Source organism: Papio anubis, chromosome 20, assembly GCF_008728515.1.
Source record: "Papio anubis isolate 15944 chromosome 20, Panubis1.0, whole genome shotgun sequence".
In the NCBI taxonomy this organism is placed as follows: Eukaryota; Metazoa; Chordata; class Mammalia; order Primates; family Cercopithecidae; genus Papio; species Papio anubis.
Genome location: NC_044995.1, coordinates 48834447 through 48847832, shown reverse-complemented (window position 1 = coordinate 48847832; position 13386 = coordinate 48834447). Strand labels below are relative to the sequence as shown.

At 57.5% G+C, this 13386-nt stretch overlaps 1 protein-coding gene across 1 annotated transcript; it reads right to left on the bottom strand.

Moving 5' to 3' along the window:
• Window positions 1-2995: 2995 nt before the first annotated feature.
• SLC39A3 (solute carrier family 39 member 3) lies at window positions 2996-11348 on the bottom strand. Its single transcript, XM_003914626.2, has 3 exons — window positions 11146-11348; window positions 7733-8041; window positions 2996-3947 (listed from the first exon to the last, which is right to left on the bottom strand). Exons 2-3 carry the CDS (start codon window positions 7940-7942, stop codon window positions 3213-3215), a joined length of 945 nt encoding a protein of 314 aa, XP_003914675.1. The 5' UTR covers window positions 7943-8041; window positions 11146-11348; the 3' UTR covers window positions 2996-3212.
• Between the last annotated feature and the right edge of the window lie 2038 nt (window positions 11349-13386).

Here is a 13386-nt window from a genome sequence, read left to right as displayed (position 1 = left end):
GAACCCAGGCTTCCTCAAGCAGTGGCTCCTGGCACTGGATGACAGTGTGTCTGTGGGCAGAGCCAGAGGAGACAGAGTCGCTGGGCTGCCTCACAGGAGCCCGGACCCGGCCGCCGTCAGCCAAGGGACCTTGGGAGTGAACCCTGTGCCTCCGGACTCTGTAGAACGGACGAGATGACCGTGCCACGTCTTTACCCCAACATGGACATATGCTGGGTTCCTCCTCAAAAGTGGGTAAAGCCGCCAGGCGCGGTGGCTCACGCCTGTAATCCCAGCACTGTGGGAGGCCGAGGAGGGTGGATCACCTGAGGTCAGGAGTTCGAGACCAGCCTGACCAACATGGTGAAACCCCATCTCTACTAAAAATACAAAAATTAGCTGGGCGTGGTGCCGGACACCTATGGTCCCTGCTACTCCGGAGGCTGAGGCAGGAGAATCACTTGAACCCAGGAGGCGGAGGTTGCAGTGAGCCGAGATCGCGCCACTGCACTCCAGCCTGGGCGACAGAGCGAAACTGTCTCAAAAAAAAAAAAGTGGGCCGGGCGTGGTGGTTCATGCCTGTAATCCCAGCACTGTGGGAGGCCGAGGTGGGCGGATCACGAGGTCAGGAGTTCGAGACAAGCCTGGCCACCATGGTGAAACCCTGTCTCTACTAAAAATACAAAAATTAGCTGGCCATGGTGGCGGGCACCTGTAATCCCAACTACTTGAGAGGCTGAGGCAGGAGAATCGTTTGAACCCGGGAGGTTGAAGTTGCAGTGACCCAAGATCGCGCCATTGCACTCCAGCCTGCGTGACAGGGCAAGGCTCTATCTCAAAAACAAACAAACAAAGTGGTGAAAGCTGACCAAAAGTGGCTCAAGAGATACCCTGCTGCCTTAGGGTCCTGCCGGCCCCAGGAAAGCTCCTTTTGTGCTCCCGAGACTCTGGGACGGAGAGGTCTGGAGGCCACAGCCTGCTCACCCCTGCCCCGCCTGTGTCCTGCTTTCTGGCTGCTGCCTCTGGTCTGCTGCGGTTAGAGGAGCAGAGCCGGCCCTGAGCTCCCACCCTCGGGAGGACAGATGTGGCTGATGGCACAGCGCTGGTGGGGGACAACGTGGTCTCGGAGGCTCCTCTGGAGGAAAGGGGAAGAAGCTGCCTGGGACCCTTTGTGGGGGCCGGTGGCTGGGCCTGCAGGGGTCAACAGCTGGGGTCCCTCAGGCCACCCTGGGGAGCTGATGGCTGGTGAAGGGCAGGGCCCCACTTTGTGCTTCCAGCTGTGATGGGTGAAGGTGGATGGGGACCCCCGGAGCAGGTGGTGCTCTGCCCCACGTGGGTTCCTGCTGGATTTGGGGGACAGGGACCCTGAGCCTTCCCATGTGGGGGGCCTGGATGTCCCTATCCCCTGGCAGTCACGAAACTCAAGCCACATTCCCCACCAGTGCAGGGACCCAGCGGCTTCACAACCCACCCACCCACAGTAAAGGACAAATGGCCCAGGCGGGGTGAAGTGGGGGGAGGGAGGGGCAGAACCACACTGGGTTCAGGACACTGCGAAACTCCTACACCCCTGGGGCCAGGGCCAGGCTGCACGGGGTTCAGAGATGGGTCCCCGGTAAGAGATTCAGACTTCCAACAGCAATGGGGTAGGGACCCCCTGGAGTGGAAGTTGGCGGGGGAGGTCTCAGGAGCGGAGGCTAAACCTCGGGTTACTTACAGACGCCATGGAGTGGAAGTTATTTGCACGGGCCGTGCGACTTTCCTGGCTTCCCGGGGCCCCTGTGACAATGCTCCCGGCAGCCACCGCCCTCTGGAGGTCGTCCCTACCTGTGACTGGCCCCTGGGAGCTGCAGCAGGGCCACCGGCCGGCACGCCCCTCAGAGAAGTCACTGGCTGGCCCTGGAGCTCCCATCTGACTAGAGTGATGGGTTGATGGACAGGAGACCCGCCAGGCCCAAGCCCACAGGCCAGATGGGGGCCTCTCCATGTAGCGCCCCCACAGTCAGTCTTGTGGGCCGGTGTAGGGAGACGTGGCGGTGAGGCAGAGGATGGGATGGGAGAAGGTTACCCGGGGCCTGGCACCCAAAGCTGAGCGGTAAGGGAGGAGGTGAGGACAGCCAGAGGCCCTCACAGCCCTGATGGGGCCGGAAGCCGCCAAGGCCCAGAGACAGGGGCCGGGGCTCCAGGTCAGAGCGAGGAGGTGGTGAAGCCGGTGGAACCACCCAGCCCGGGCGGGCAGGCCGGGCCCCCTTCCACGGCGCCACAGCGGCTTCGAGCCAGGCAGAGCCAAATCCCCGAGGAGAGAGTCCTTCCCCAGCTCTCACCTCCCCAGACCCGGCAGGGTTGCCTGGACAACGGCTCAGGCCTTCCGGAGGTTGCCACGGAGCCGGGAGCCCAGGGCCGCCCCAGCCCACGCTCGGCTGCTCGTCCCCCGCGCTCCTGCCCTCTCGGGAGCGGTGTCCGGGGGAGCGAATCGCACCACGGGGCCCTGCCCCACCGCCGGTGGGATCCGTCTTCCTCTGGAGACCCCAGTGTGTGCGGCGGAGCTGAGGACTGATCCTCAAGCTGCTTCCTGACCCTGCTTGTGTGTCTCAGGAAACTGTGACACTCACCCAGCCCAGGGGTCCCTGCTCCAGGGGCCACAGCAACAGGGAGAGGAGGAGAGGGCACTCCTGAGGGTACACGGCCCACTTGCAGGGGGCACAGCCTGTGTGGCAGGAGGGACGGAGCCTGGCTGTCCCACCACAGTGACTCCAACCTCTTATAAGCCTCAAGACACTCTCAGGGCTCGGGCGGCGAGACCCTGGCAACAGAGCCGGGCAGAGGACGGGCCTTCAGGAACCCCAGCTGGTTCCAGAGGCACAGGCGGTGCAGCCCCCACACTGGTGACAGCAGCCAAACGCTCCTGTCTTTCTCCACAGGCTGGGGGTGTGCGGCAGGGAGAGGACCCAGGTCCCGGCCCTCCCGCCTGCAGGTTGCCACACCCCTCGGCCCAAGGTTGACATGGCCACACAGCTTTGATAAAGACTTTTAAGAGAAAGAAGTATTTTAAAAAGTAGCAGTGCTCTGAGACTCGGGGTGTAGGATCGGGGGCACAGCCTGGTTCCGGGAGGCCACTTGTGCACAGACGGTGGCCCGGGGCCACAGTGCTTGCTCTCAGGGGAGGCAGGGCCAGGGGACGTGGCCTGTGTCCAGCCCGGGGCTCCCGGCGGCAGGGACAATGGCGAGGCTGCTCACCACTTCAGGAAGACCATCCCGGCCAGGACGGCATAGCCCAGCACCAGGAAGAGGACCTTGAGCAGACGGTCACTCTTCTCCTCCAGCTCCTTAGCCAGGATCTCCAGGAAGGTGATGAAGAGGAAGGTGCCGCCTGCCAGGCCCTGCAGCAGCACGGAGGCCACGCTGCCCGGCACGCCCTGGGCGCTCTCGATGCCCAGGCCCAGGCCGATGCCCAGGGGGATCATGGCGCTCACGGTGACTGCCAGCTTGGCTGCGTCCCGCAGGGGCATGGCACTCCGGGCCATGCTGATGCCCAGGGCCACGGCCACCAGCGTCTCGTGGACAGCCACCCCCACGAACAAGCTCACCACTTTCTCCCCTTCCTCCTGCAGGCCCAGGGCCAGGCCCTCGAAGACTGAGTGGGCCGACAGCGCGAAGGCCAGGCTGAGCAGACGCACAGGGCTGGCGCGCGAGAGGCCCTGCACGCTCAGGCTGGGGCCGTGGCCGTGGGGCTCCACGTACAGCGCGTGGCCCCGCGAGCCCCCCATGAAGGGGCTCTCGTACTCCGAGTCGCTGCCCACGTCCGAGCCGGCGTTGAAGGTCTCCAGGTCGATGAAGGACGGCTTCTCCTTGCGGAAGGTCAGGATCAGCTGCTCCAGGAAGACGGTCATGAAGAAGCCCAGCAGGAGGATGGTCTCGGCCAGCGGGTAGTCGGTGCTGATGTGGCCGAGGCTCAGGACCTTCTGGAGCTGCAGCCAGGGACACCCGAGAGAAAGAGAGAGACCCACACTCAGGGGTGGAGGCGACAGGACCGGCCACATGTCACCGTTCAAAACAAAGTCCAGAAATCCCCGATTCACACAGAGGTTAAAACAAGTGGGACAGGAAGGGCTTGCCTGCGATAGATTAACAACAAACAAACGAGCTGGGGGCGGTGGCTCACGGCCGTGATCCCAGCACTCTGGGAGGCCAAGGCGGGCGGATCGCTGGAGCCCAAGAGTTCGAGACCGGCCTGGCCAACATGGGGAAACCCATCTCTGCTAAAAATACAAAAATTAGCCGGGTGTGGTGGCAAGCGCCTGTAATCCCAGCTACTCAGAAGGCTGAGGCAGGAGAATTGCTTGAACCCAGGAGGTGGAGGCTGCAGTGAGCCGAGATCGCGCCACTGCACTCCAGCCAGGCTGACAGAGTGAGACTCCAGCTCAAAATAAATGATAAAGAGCTGCATTGGCCTTGCGTGTTCTGCTGCGAGGCCTCCTCTGTGCTTCCCTGACTGACACGCCCAGGCCCGACTCTCCTCCCGGTCAGGGCTCTCCTAGCGAGGGGAGACTTTGGTGGGAAAAAACTAGATGCAGGTCAGACAGGAGCCGCAGGCCGTCTGCAAGAGGTACACGCTCCTATGGGAGGGACAGCCGCTCACGGGGCGGACACACAGGCATTAGGCTACGCGCTGGGATGAAGTGTCCCGTGAAAGACAGGCTGTAAACACCCACAACAGCTCCCTGGGACCCGTCAGGACAGGGCCAGGGTTCACAGCCACCCTCCAGAGAGACCTCGAGACCAAAGCAGGGGAAAATCACAACATGCCCGACACTCACAACACCCGCTTCCCTGCTTCCTCCCAGCAGACTTCATTACAACGTGCACGCACACACAGACGCACATGCGCACGCACACACATGCACAAGCGCACACACAGACGCACATGCACACGCACACACACGCACAAACGCACACACACAGACGCACATGCACACACACAGACGCACATGCGCACACACATACACGCACAAATGCACACACAGACGCACATGCGCACGCACACACACACATGCACAAACGCACACACACACAGACGCACATGCGCACGCACACACACGCACGCACCCATGCACACACACACACACAGAGGCGCACACGCAGGTGCACATGCAAGCACACACACACACACGCACCCATGCACACGCAGGTGCACATACAAGCACACACACACGTACACAGTGGTTCTCAAGCAGGGCGATTCTGCCCGTGTGCACATCTGGCAATGTCCGGAAACATTTTTTATTTTCACAACTTGGGTAGGGGGAAGGTGTTGACATTTGGGGCTGGATTGTTCTCTGGGATGGGGCCGTCCTGGGCGCTGCAGGGTGCTGCTGAGCAGTGTCTCTGGCCTCCACCCACTCCAGGCCAGAAGCATCCCCAGTCCCGACAACCACAACGTCCCCAGACATGACCCAGTGTTTCCTTGGGGCAGATCACGCTGGGTGAGCCTCTGCCTGCGTTTCCACGGAGAAGCCACTTAACTCCCTCACTGACCGCCGGCTGGTGTGTGCCTCACTTGGGGACAAGCTCACAGGAACTCTAGCTACTCCCAAGAGACAGACACTGATCAGGAGAGATGAGGCAGACGCACAGGAGCTGTGAACCAGGCACCATTTTGCAGGGGTGACTGAGAGCCTGGCCCTGCTGGGGGCTCAGGAGGAGGGACCTCATTCGCCTGGCCAGCCCGAGGGCAGGGGAATGGCAGGGGAAGATTTGGGTGCTGTGAGAAGGCCACTGTGACAGGGGGAGGGAAAAGCGAGCTCCCCGCAGTCGCCCAGGCCTGCAGTCAGAGGGTGACGGGGGTGACGCCATGACTCTGGGGGAAAAGGGGGGCTGGCAGTGGCCTCTGGGACGCAGGAGACATCAGAGACAACCAAGATCTCCATCCTCGCAGTGCTGATGTCAGTCTCCACACGCTGCGTAACAAATGAACGCAGGCCACGCAGAACAGCAGGAATGTGGTGTCTCGGCTCTGAATGGCAGAAATCCAGGTGTGGGCTAGCTGGGCTCTATGCTCCAGGTCTCGCAGGGCTGGAACCAGGGTGTCGTCAGGGCTGAGATCTCACTGACGCCAGGGTCGTCTTCCAAGCTCACTGGAGGCTGGGAGAGTCAACCTCCTTGCGGCTGTGGACTGAGGCCCCTGTGTCCTTGCTGGCTGTTGGTGGGGACGGCTTTTGGCACTGAGAGGCTGCCCTTGGATCCTCACTTCATGCCCCTCTCCTGGCACACCCTGGCTTTTTGCTTCTCCAAGACCAGCAGGAGGGGAGCGGCTCACCTGATTAGGCCAGGCCCACCCCCTCCCTTTGGATGAACCGTGTTAACTGATATAGGTCGGTCATCACAGCTGCAAAAAAATCCCCTCGGCTGGGATTCTGACATAATGGCAGAGTGACACCCACGGCAGTCCCAGCCCCACCCATACTCGAGGGGAGGAAACAGCATGGGGCGTGTGGAGCAGGGGCTGGAAGCTCGGGGGCCACCCTGGAACTCCACCCTGCCACACTAACAGGCTCAGAGGATTTAATCCCAGACAACAGCCCCTCTCCTCCTTTCTGGACACCAGGCACGAGGAAAAGCAGGGCTGGGGCGGGGTGGTTAGCTTAGGGCTTCTGTGCTTTCATTGGGAGGAAGGACAGGGGGTCCTCACATCTCCACCAAGCAAGTAACCAACACAAACTCAACCGTCACATCCGGCCCAGAGAGAGGAAGTCCCTCACCCAGGGTCACCCAGCAAGCATGGCCAGGGCTGGTCACAGTGTGGCCCGACAGGGGACCCATACTCTGGGCTGCTGATATGGGGGAGCTCAAGGAACAGGTTACCAGAGGACGATGCTGTCAGGAGTTGGGGTGGACAGACTCCAAGATGGCCCCAGAAGCCCCTGCCTCCCGACAGACATACCCTGTGAGGTCCTGGCCACTTGAGTGTGGGAGGGACTTGAACTTGCTTCTAACCGGAAGGACACTGGGGCAGAGGGGAAGGGATAGGCTGCCATCTCTGTATGACATAGGACTGTGCCCTCTGTCTTACATGGAGGCATGGCCATCTTCTCCATTTGCTGATGAAGGAACTGGCCATGCCGGGGGGGCCCACATGGCCAGGCTCTGAGGGCTGCCCCCAGCCAACAGACACTGACAAACAGACATCTTCGGTCTGACAACCAATGAGGAACTGAACCTGGCTTACAACCACGTGAGTTTAGAGGCTGACCCATCCCCAGTTGAACGCTGAGATGAGACCATAGCCCAGGAGACATTTTGACTGCTGCCTTGTGAGATCCTGAAGCAGTGCCCAGATCCCTGACTCACAGAAACTGTGAGATGATAAACGTGGGTAGTATTAAGATGCTAAGTTTGCTATAATTTGTTACGCAGCAGTAGCTGACTGATACAGGAACCGAAGAGAGGCCATGCTTTCCTGCTTCAGGACAGAGTGTGTGCTACCTGGGTGGGTGGTCTGGTCTGAGTATCAGGTGACAACTGACGAGTCCACCTGTTGGGAATCCCAGGTCTAGTCCAAGCCCCTTGTTTAGCTGGGAGAGCACAGAGACGGAAAGCAACCAGCTCACAATCACACAGCAAATTCACTTCCTACTTTCCGTCACCCTCACAGCATCAAGGCCTCCACTGAACTTGGTATCAGTGTTGAAAATGCATCAGAGTCCCTTGGCCATAAGGTGCCAAGGGCTGCTGCTAGCACCCAGGGAGCCCTTACCTTTTCCCTCACAGCAGGCAGCAGAGCATTGAAGCACGTGGCCAGAAACACCCCTCCTCCAAAGGTGTTGCAGAGAGACAGGATCTTTTTGGAGCGATGCGCCTTCTCAAAATCTGTCTCGATGATCTTCACGGGGAGCAGGGAGCCAAGCAGCATGAAGAAGAACACGCCCACCATGCAAAGGATTTTGGCCACTAGCAATTTCACCATGGTGGCGGCTTGGGTTGCTCTGGTCACCGCAGGGCCAAACCCCACGATGTGCTACCGAGCCCAACCACGCAGTTGGAGGCTCATGTCTTAGTCCAGCAACTGTGAACAGCAGGGGCACTGCATTAGCTTTTTTTTTTTTGAGACGGAGTCTCGCTCTGCCACCCAGGCTGGAGTGCAGTGGCATGATCTTGGCTCACTGTAACCACCACCTTCCAGGTTCAAGCGATTCTCTCGCCTCAGCCTCCCAGGTAGCTGGGATTATAGGCGCTTGCCACCACACCCAGTTGATTTTTGTATTTTTAGTAGAGACAGGGTTTCGCCATGTTGGCCAGGCTGGTCTCAAACTCCTGACCTCAGGTGATCTGCCTGCTTCGGCCTTCCAAAGTGCTGGGATTACAGGCGTGAGCCACCGCGTCCGGCCTCTTTTTTTTTTTTTTTGAGACAGAGTCTCACTCTGTTGCCCAGGCTGGAGTGCAGTGGCCGGATCTCAGCTCACTGCAAGCTCCGCCTCCCGCATTCTCCTGCCTCAGCCTCCCGAGTAGCTGGGACTACAGGCGCCCGCCACCTCACCCGGCTAGCTTTTTGTATTTTTTAGTAGAGACGGGGTTTCACCGGGTTAGTCAGGATGATCTCGATCTCCTGAACTTGTGATCCGCCCGTCTCGGCCTCCCAAAGTGCTGCAATTACAGGCGTGAGCCACTGCGCCCAGGCAGCTTTTTTTTTAGACAGAGTCTCGCTCCGTTGCCAGGCTGAAGTGCAATGGTGCAATCTCTGCTCACTGCAACCTCCACCTCCTGGGTTCAAGCGATTCTCCTGCCTCAGCCTCCCTAGCAGCTGGGATTACAGACATGCGCCACCACTCCCAGCTAATTTTTTTGTATTTTTAGTAGAGACGAGGTTTCATCGTGTTGGCCAGGCTAGTCTCGAACTCCTGACCTCGCGATCTGCCTGCCTCGGCCTCCCAAAGTGTTAGGATTATAGGCGCTAGCCACCGCACCAGGCCAGTTCTTCAGTTTTGGAACTCATACTGGTTTTCTTTGCTTCTCAATCTACAGACAACTGTGGGACCTTGTAATCATGTGAGTTAATACTTAATAAACTCCCCTTTATATATGTAACTATTCCATTAGTTGTGTCCCTCTAGAGAACTCTGACTAATACACTGTCTCAAAAAAAAAAAAAAAAGTTCATCAAAACTAAAAAAAATCCAGGCGGGGTACGGTGGCTCACACTTGCAATCCCAGCACTTTGGGAGGCCGAGGCAGGTGGATCACCTGAGGTCAGGAGTTCAAGACCAGCCTGGCCAACGTGGTGAAACCCCATCTCTACTGAAAATACAAAAATTACCCGGGTGTGATGGCTGACACCTGTAATCCCAGCTACTCGGGAGGCTGAAGCAAGAGAATCGCTTGAACCCAGGAGGCGGAGGTTGCAGTGAGCCAAGATGGCACCACTGCACTCCAGCCTGGGTGACAAGAGCAAAACTCCATCTCAAAAAAATAAATAAAAAAACTAAATAAACTCTAAAATTCCACTCCTCAGTCTCCCTGGCCACATTTAAAGTGCTCAGTAGTCACACAAGCCTACTTGACTTCTGTGGTTACCGTATTTGACAGCAAAGGGAACATTCTCGTCGCTGCAGAATGTTCTATTGGATGGTGGTGGTTCATGGCTTCCCCGTGCCCCAAAATAAAGTCTAAACTCTGGACCCTGAGGCTGAGGCTCTGCACGACAAGCTCCTGCCTCGCCTTGGCCCACACTGGTCCTTTCTGTGCCAAACTCGCTCGTGCCTCAGGACCTCTGCACGGGTTCTCCTCTCTCCACCTGGAACATGCTCTCTTTCTCCTGACCTTCCAGCGATGCCTCCTTCTTCTCTCTTGCTTCACTGCATCCAGGACCCCTCAAAAGGGCCTCCCTCAGCCAGGTGTGGTGGCTCATGCCTGTAATCCCAGCACTTTGGGAGGCTGAGGTGGGCAGATCACCTGAGGTCGAGAGTTCAAGACCAGCCTGTCCAACACAGTGAAACACTGTCTCTACTAAAAATACAAAAATTAGCTGTGTGTGGTGGTGGGCACCTGTAATCCCAGCTACTCGGGAGGCTTAGGCAGGAGAATCACTTGAACTCAGGAGGTGGAGGTTGCAGTGAGCCAAGATCACGCCATTGCACTCCAGCCTGGGTGACAAAGTAAGACTCTCTCTCAAAAAAAAAAAAAAATTAGTTGGGCATGCTGGTACGTGCCTGTAATCCCAGTTACTCGGGAGGCTGAGGCAGGAGAATCACTTCAACCCAGGAGGCAGAGGTTACAGTGAGCCAAGATCGCGCCATTGCACTCCAGCCCGGGCTGCAGAGTGAGACTCCGTCTCAAAAAAAAAAAAAAAAGGGGGGGGCCTCCCTCTCTGACCGTGGCTGACTCCCGCCCTAAACCATATGCCTGTACCCGCCGGAAGGCCTGGTGCAGAAGATACTAAAAACCCGGTGACTGAACACAGGGAGGAACGGAAGCCTGTGGGCACTGATAAGGGCCGCATTACCTGATGCAATGGCCCAAATTGGAGTCGGTTTCACCCTGGACCCCAAAATGTCACCATTCTTAGGTGGAATCTCAGCTCCTCCCCTGGTCCTTGAGTTTTCCCCAACTGGGATTTCTCTCCCACCATCAGCGCCAAGCGCCTCATGGCCCCGCTACCTCCCTGCATTCAGGTCTTCGGGTCACTGCTCAGACGTCTCCACTCACAGCCCTCCCCGCCCCCTTCCCTGGTGTTATTTTCTTTCATTTTGTGCTACAGAGGGAACTAGGAATTACATTATTTTAAGTCGATTAAAGTCGTCCCGCCCCCCCAGGCGGTGAGCTGGGCGGGACCAGGCTGTCTGTCTCGCTCTGGGCCAGCTGCACCCAGCGCAGAGCCACCCAGGCACACAGTAGGCGCCCAATAAAGACCTGTCCGGCATCTGGATGCCTCAGGCTGTACAGTGAAGGTGAGGGTGGCCTGCACGCTCTCAAACTGTAGACTGCTCGGGCCGGGATGCGGAGGGCGCGGGCTCATTCATTCAATCAGCACTTATTGAGCGCCTTCTGTGTGCCTCGCGCTGCCGGATACCGGAGTCGGGCCTCGGCTAACGTGCGGGTAGAATCCACCAGACCACCGGCCGCCCAGGGCCGCCCCGCCCTGCCGCCCCGGGTCCTCTCTCAGCCCGCACCTACCTCCCGGGGAACCCTTGTCCCCCGACAGGCGCCGCTCCCCGCCCAACCGCCGCGCAGTCTCGACCCCACAGACGCGGCCTGGAGAGGCCCCGCTCAGCGCGGCTGGCCCACGCCCCGCCCACGCCCCTGCCCATTGGCCTCCCCGAGAGCCGCTGGCAGAACTATCCATACTATTGGCTGCGGAACCTGCCACTCATATGCGACTCCACCTCTTCTACCGGCACAGGAAAGGGGTTTCCTCCCGCTGAGCGGCGGGCGCAGCCACCAAGCGGCGCCGACGGGAAACTCGGATCGGCGAGGAACGGTTCCGGCAGGATTGGGTTTCCAGAGCTGTCCAGGGGCATCTGGTGCTGAATCCCGCTTGGAAGGAGCTTGGAGGTGTGGACGGGAAGTGATTTCCAACGCAGGCGGCTCCTCTCTCAGTGTCCTCGCTGCTGATCCCCTTACGGACGGCTGAAGAAGCAGCTTCATCCTTTCAACAAATCTCTGTTGATAGGCAGGAGGAATAAGTCCAAGAGATCGACCGTACATCACGGTGGCTGCAGCTGGTAACAATGCATTGCATACTGCAAAATTGCTAAGAAAGTAGATGTTACATGTTCAAACCATGAAAAAATAAGTATACGAGGTAACGCATAAGTTAAAAACCAAATCTTGGCAGGGCGCAGTGGCTCACATTTGTAATCCCAGCACTTTAAGAGACCGAGGCAGGAGGATCGCTTGAGTCCAGGAGTTCAAGGCCAGCCTGGGTAGCATAGTGAGACCCTATCACTGCAAGCTCCGCCTCCCGGGTTCCCGCCATTCTCCTGCCTCAGCCTCCGGAGTAGCTGGGACTACAGGCGCCCGCCACCTGTAGTCTTTTGTATTTTTTAGTGGAGACGGGGTTTCACCATATTAGCCAGGATGGTCTCGATCTCCCGACCTCGTGATCCGCCCACCTTGGCCTCCCAAAGTGCTGGGATTACAGGCTTGAGCCACTTCGCCCGGTTGTCTTTCTTTCTTTTCTTCTTTTCTTCTTTCCTTCTTTCAATCTTTCTTTCAATCTATCTTTCTTTCTTTCTTTCTTTCTTTCTTTTTCTTTCTTTCTCTCTCTCTTTCTTTCTTTCTTTCTTTCTTTACTTTCTTTCTCTCTCTCTCTCTCTTTCTTTCTTCCTTTTTTTTGAGACAGGGTCTCACTCTGTTGCCCAGGCTGGAGTGTAATGGTATGATTTCAGCTCACTGTCACCTCTGCCTCCTAGGTCCAAATGATTCTGATGCCTCAGCCTCCTGAATAGCTGGGACTACAGGTGCCTGCCACCATGCCCAGCTAATTTTGGTATTTTTAGTAGAGATGGGATTTCACCATCTTGGCCAGGCTGGTCTCAAACTCCTGACTTTAAGTGACTTGCCCACCTCGGCCTTCCAAAGTGCTGGGATTATAGGCATGAGCCACTGTGTACAGCCCTGTTTTAGGGTCTTTCAAAGGTTGCAATTGAAGTGAAGCAGTCAACCGAAAGCTCACTTGGGGCAGGACCCTCTTTCATGATAATACTCATGGCTGCAGGCAGCATTTGGTTCCTTATGGGCTGTTGTGCTGAGGGTCTCATTGCTTTGCTGACCGTTGGCTGGAGGACACTCTCAGTTCCTTGCCCTGTGGATCTCTCCAGCATCTTAGCTTGCTTTGTCAAGGCATGTAGGCTGAGCAGGTGAGAGACAGGCTCTGGTAGCAAAATAGAAGTCACAGTCTCTCAGAGTCTAATCGCAGAATGACATCCCATTCGTTTGCCATTTTCTATTTGTTAGAATCAAGTCACTGGGCCAAGCGCAGTGGCTCATGCCTGTAATCCCAGCACTTTGGGAAGGCAAAGCAAGAGGATCACCTGAGGTCAGGAGTTCGAGACCAGCTTGGCCAACATGGTGAAACACCGTCTCTACTAAAAACACAAAAATTAGCTAGAGTGGCGGCATGCGACTATAATTGCATCTACTCGGGAGGATGAGGCAGGAGAATTGCTTGAACACGGGAGTCGGAAGTTGCAGTGAGCCAAGATCGTGCCACTGCACTCCAGCCTGAGTGACAAGAGCGAGACTCCGTCTCAAAAAAAAAAAAAAAAAAGAAAGAAAGAAAGACAAAGACCGTGAAAACAGAAGACCCATATGAACTGCACCTGAATTCCTCATCCAGAGAAACTGAGATAATAGATGCTGTTTCAAGCCACTTAGTTTTGTGTTTGTTTGCTTGTATTTTGAGAGAGGGTCCTG

Coding starts and splice junctions, on each gene's coding strand:
- SLC39A3 (XM_003914626.2), bottom strand. CDS start 7,942: ATGGTGAAATTGCTAGTGGCCAAAATCCTTTGCATGGTGGGCGTGTTC. Junction 3,948..7,732: donor TGCCTGCTGTGAGGGAAAAG/GTAAGGGCTCCC, acceptor CCCTGGCTGCAG/CTCCAGAAGGTCCTGAGCCT.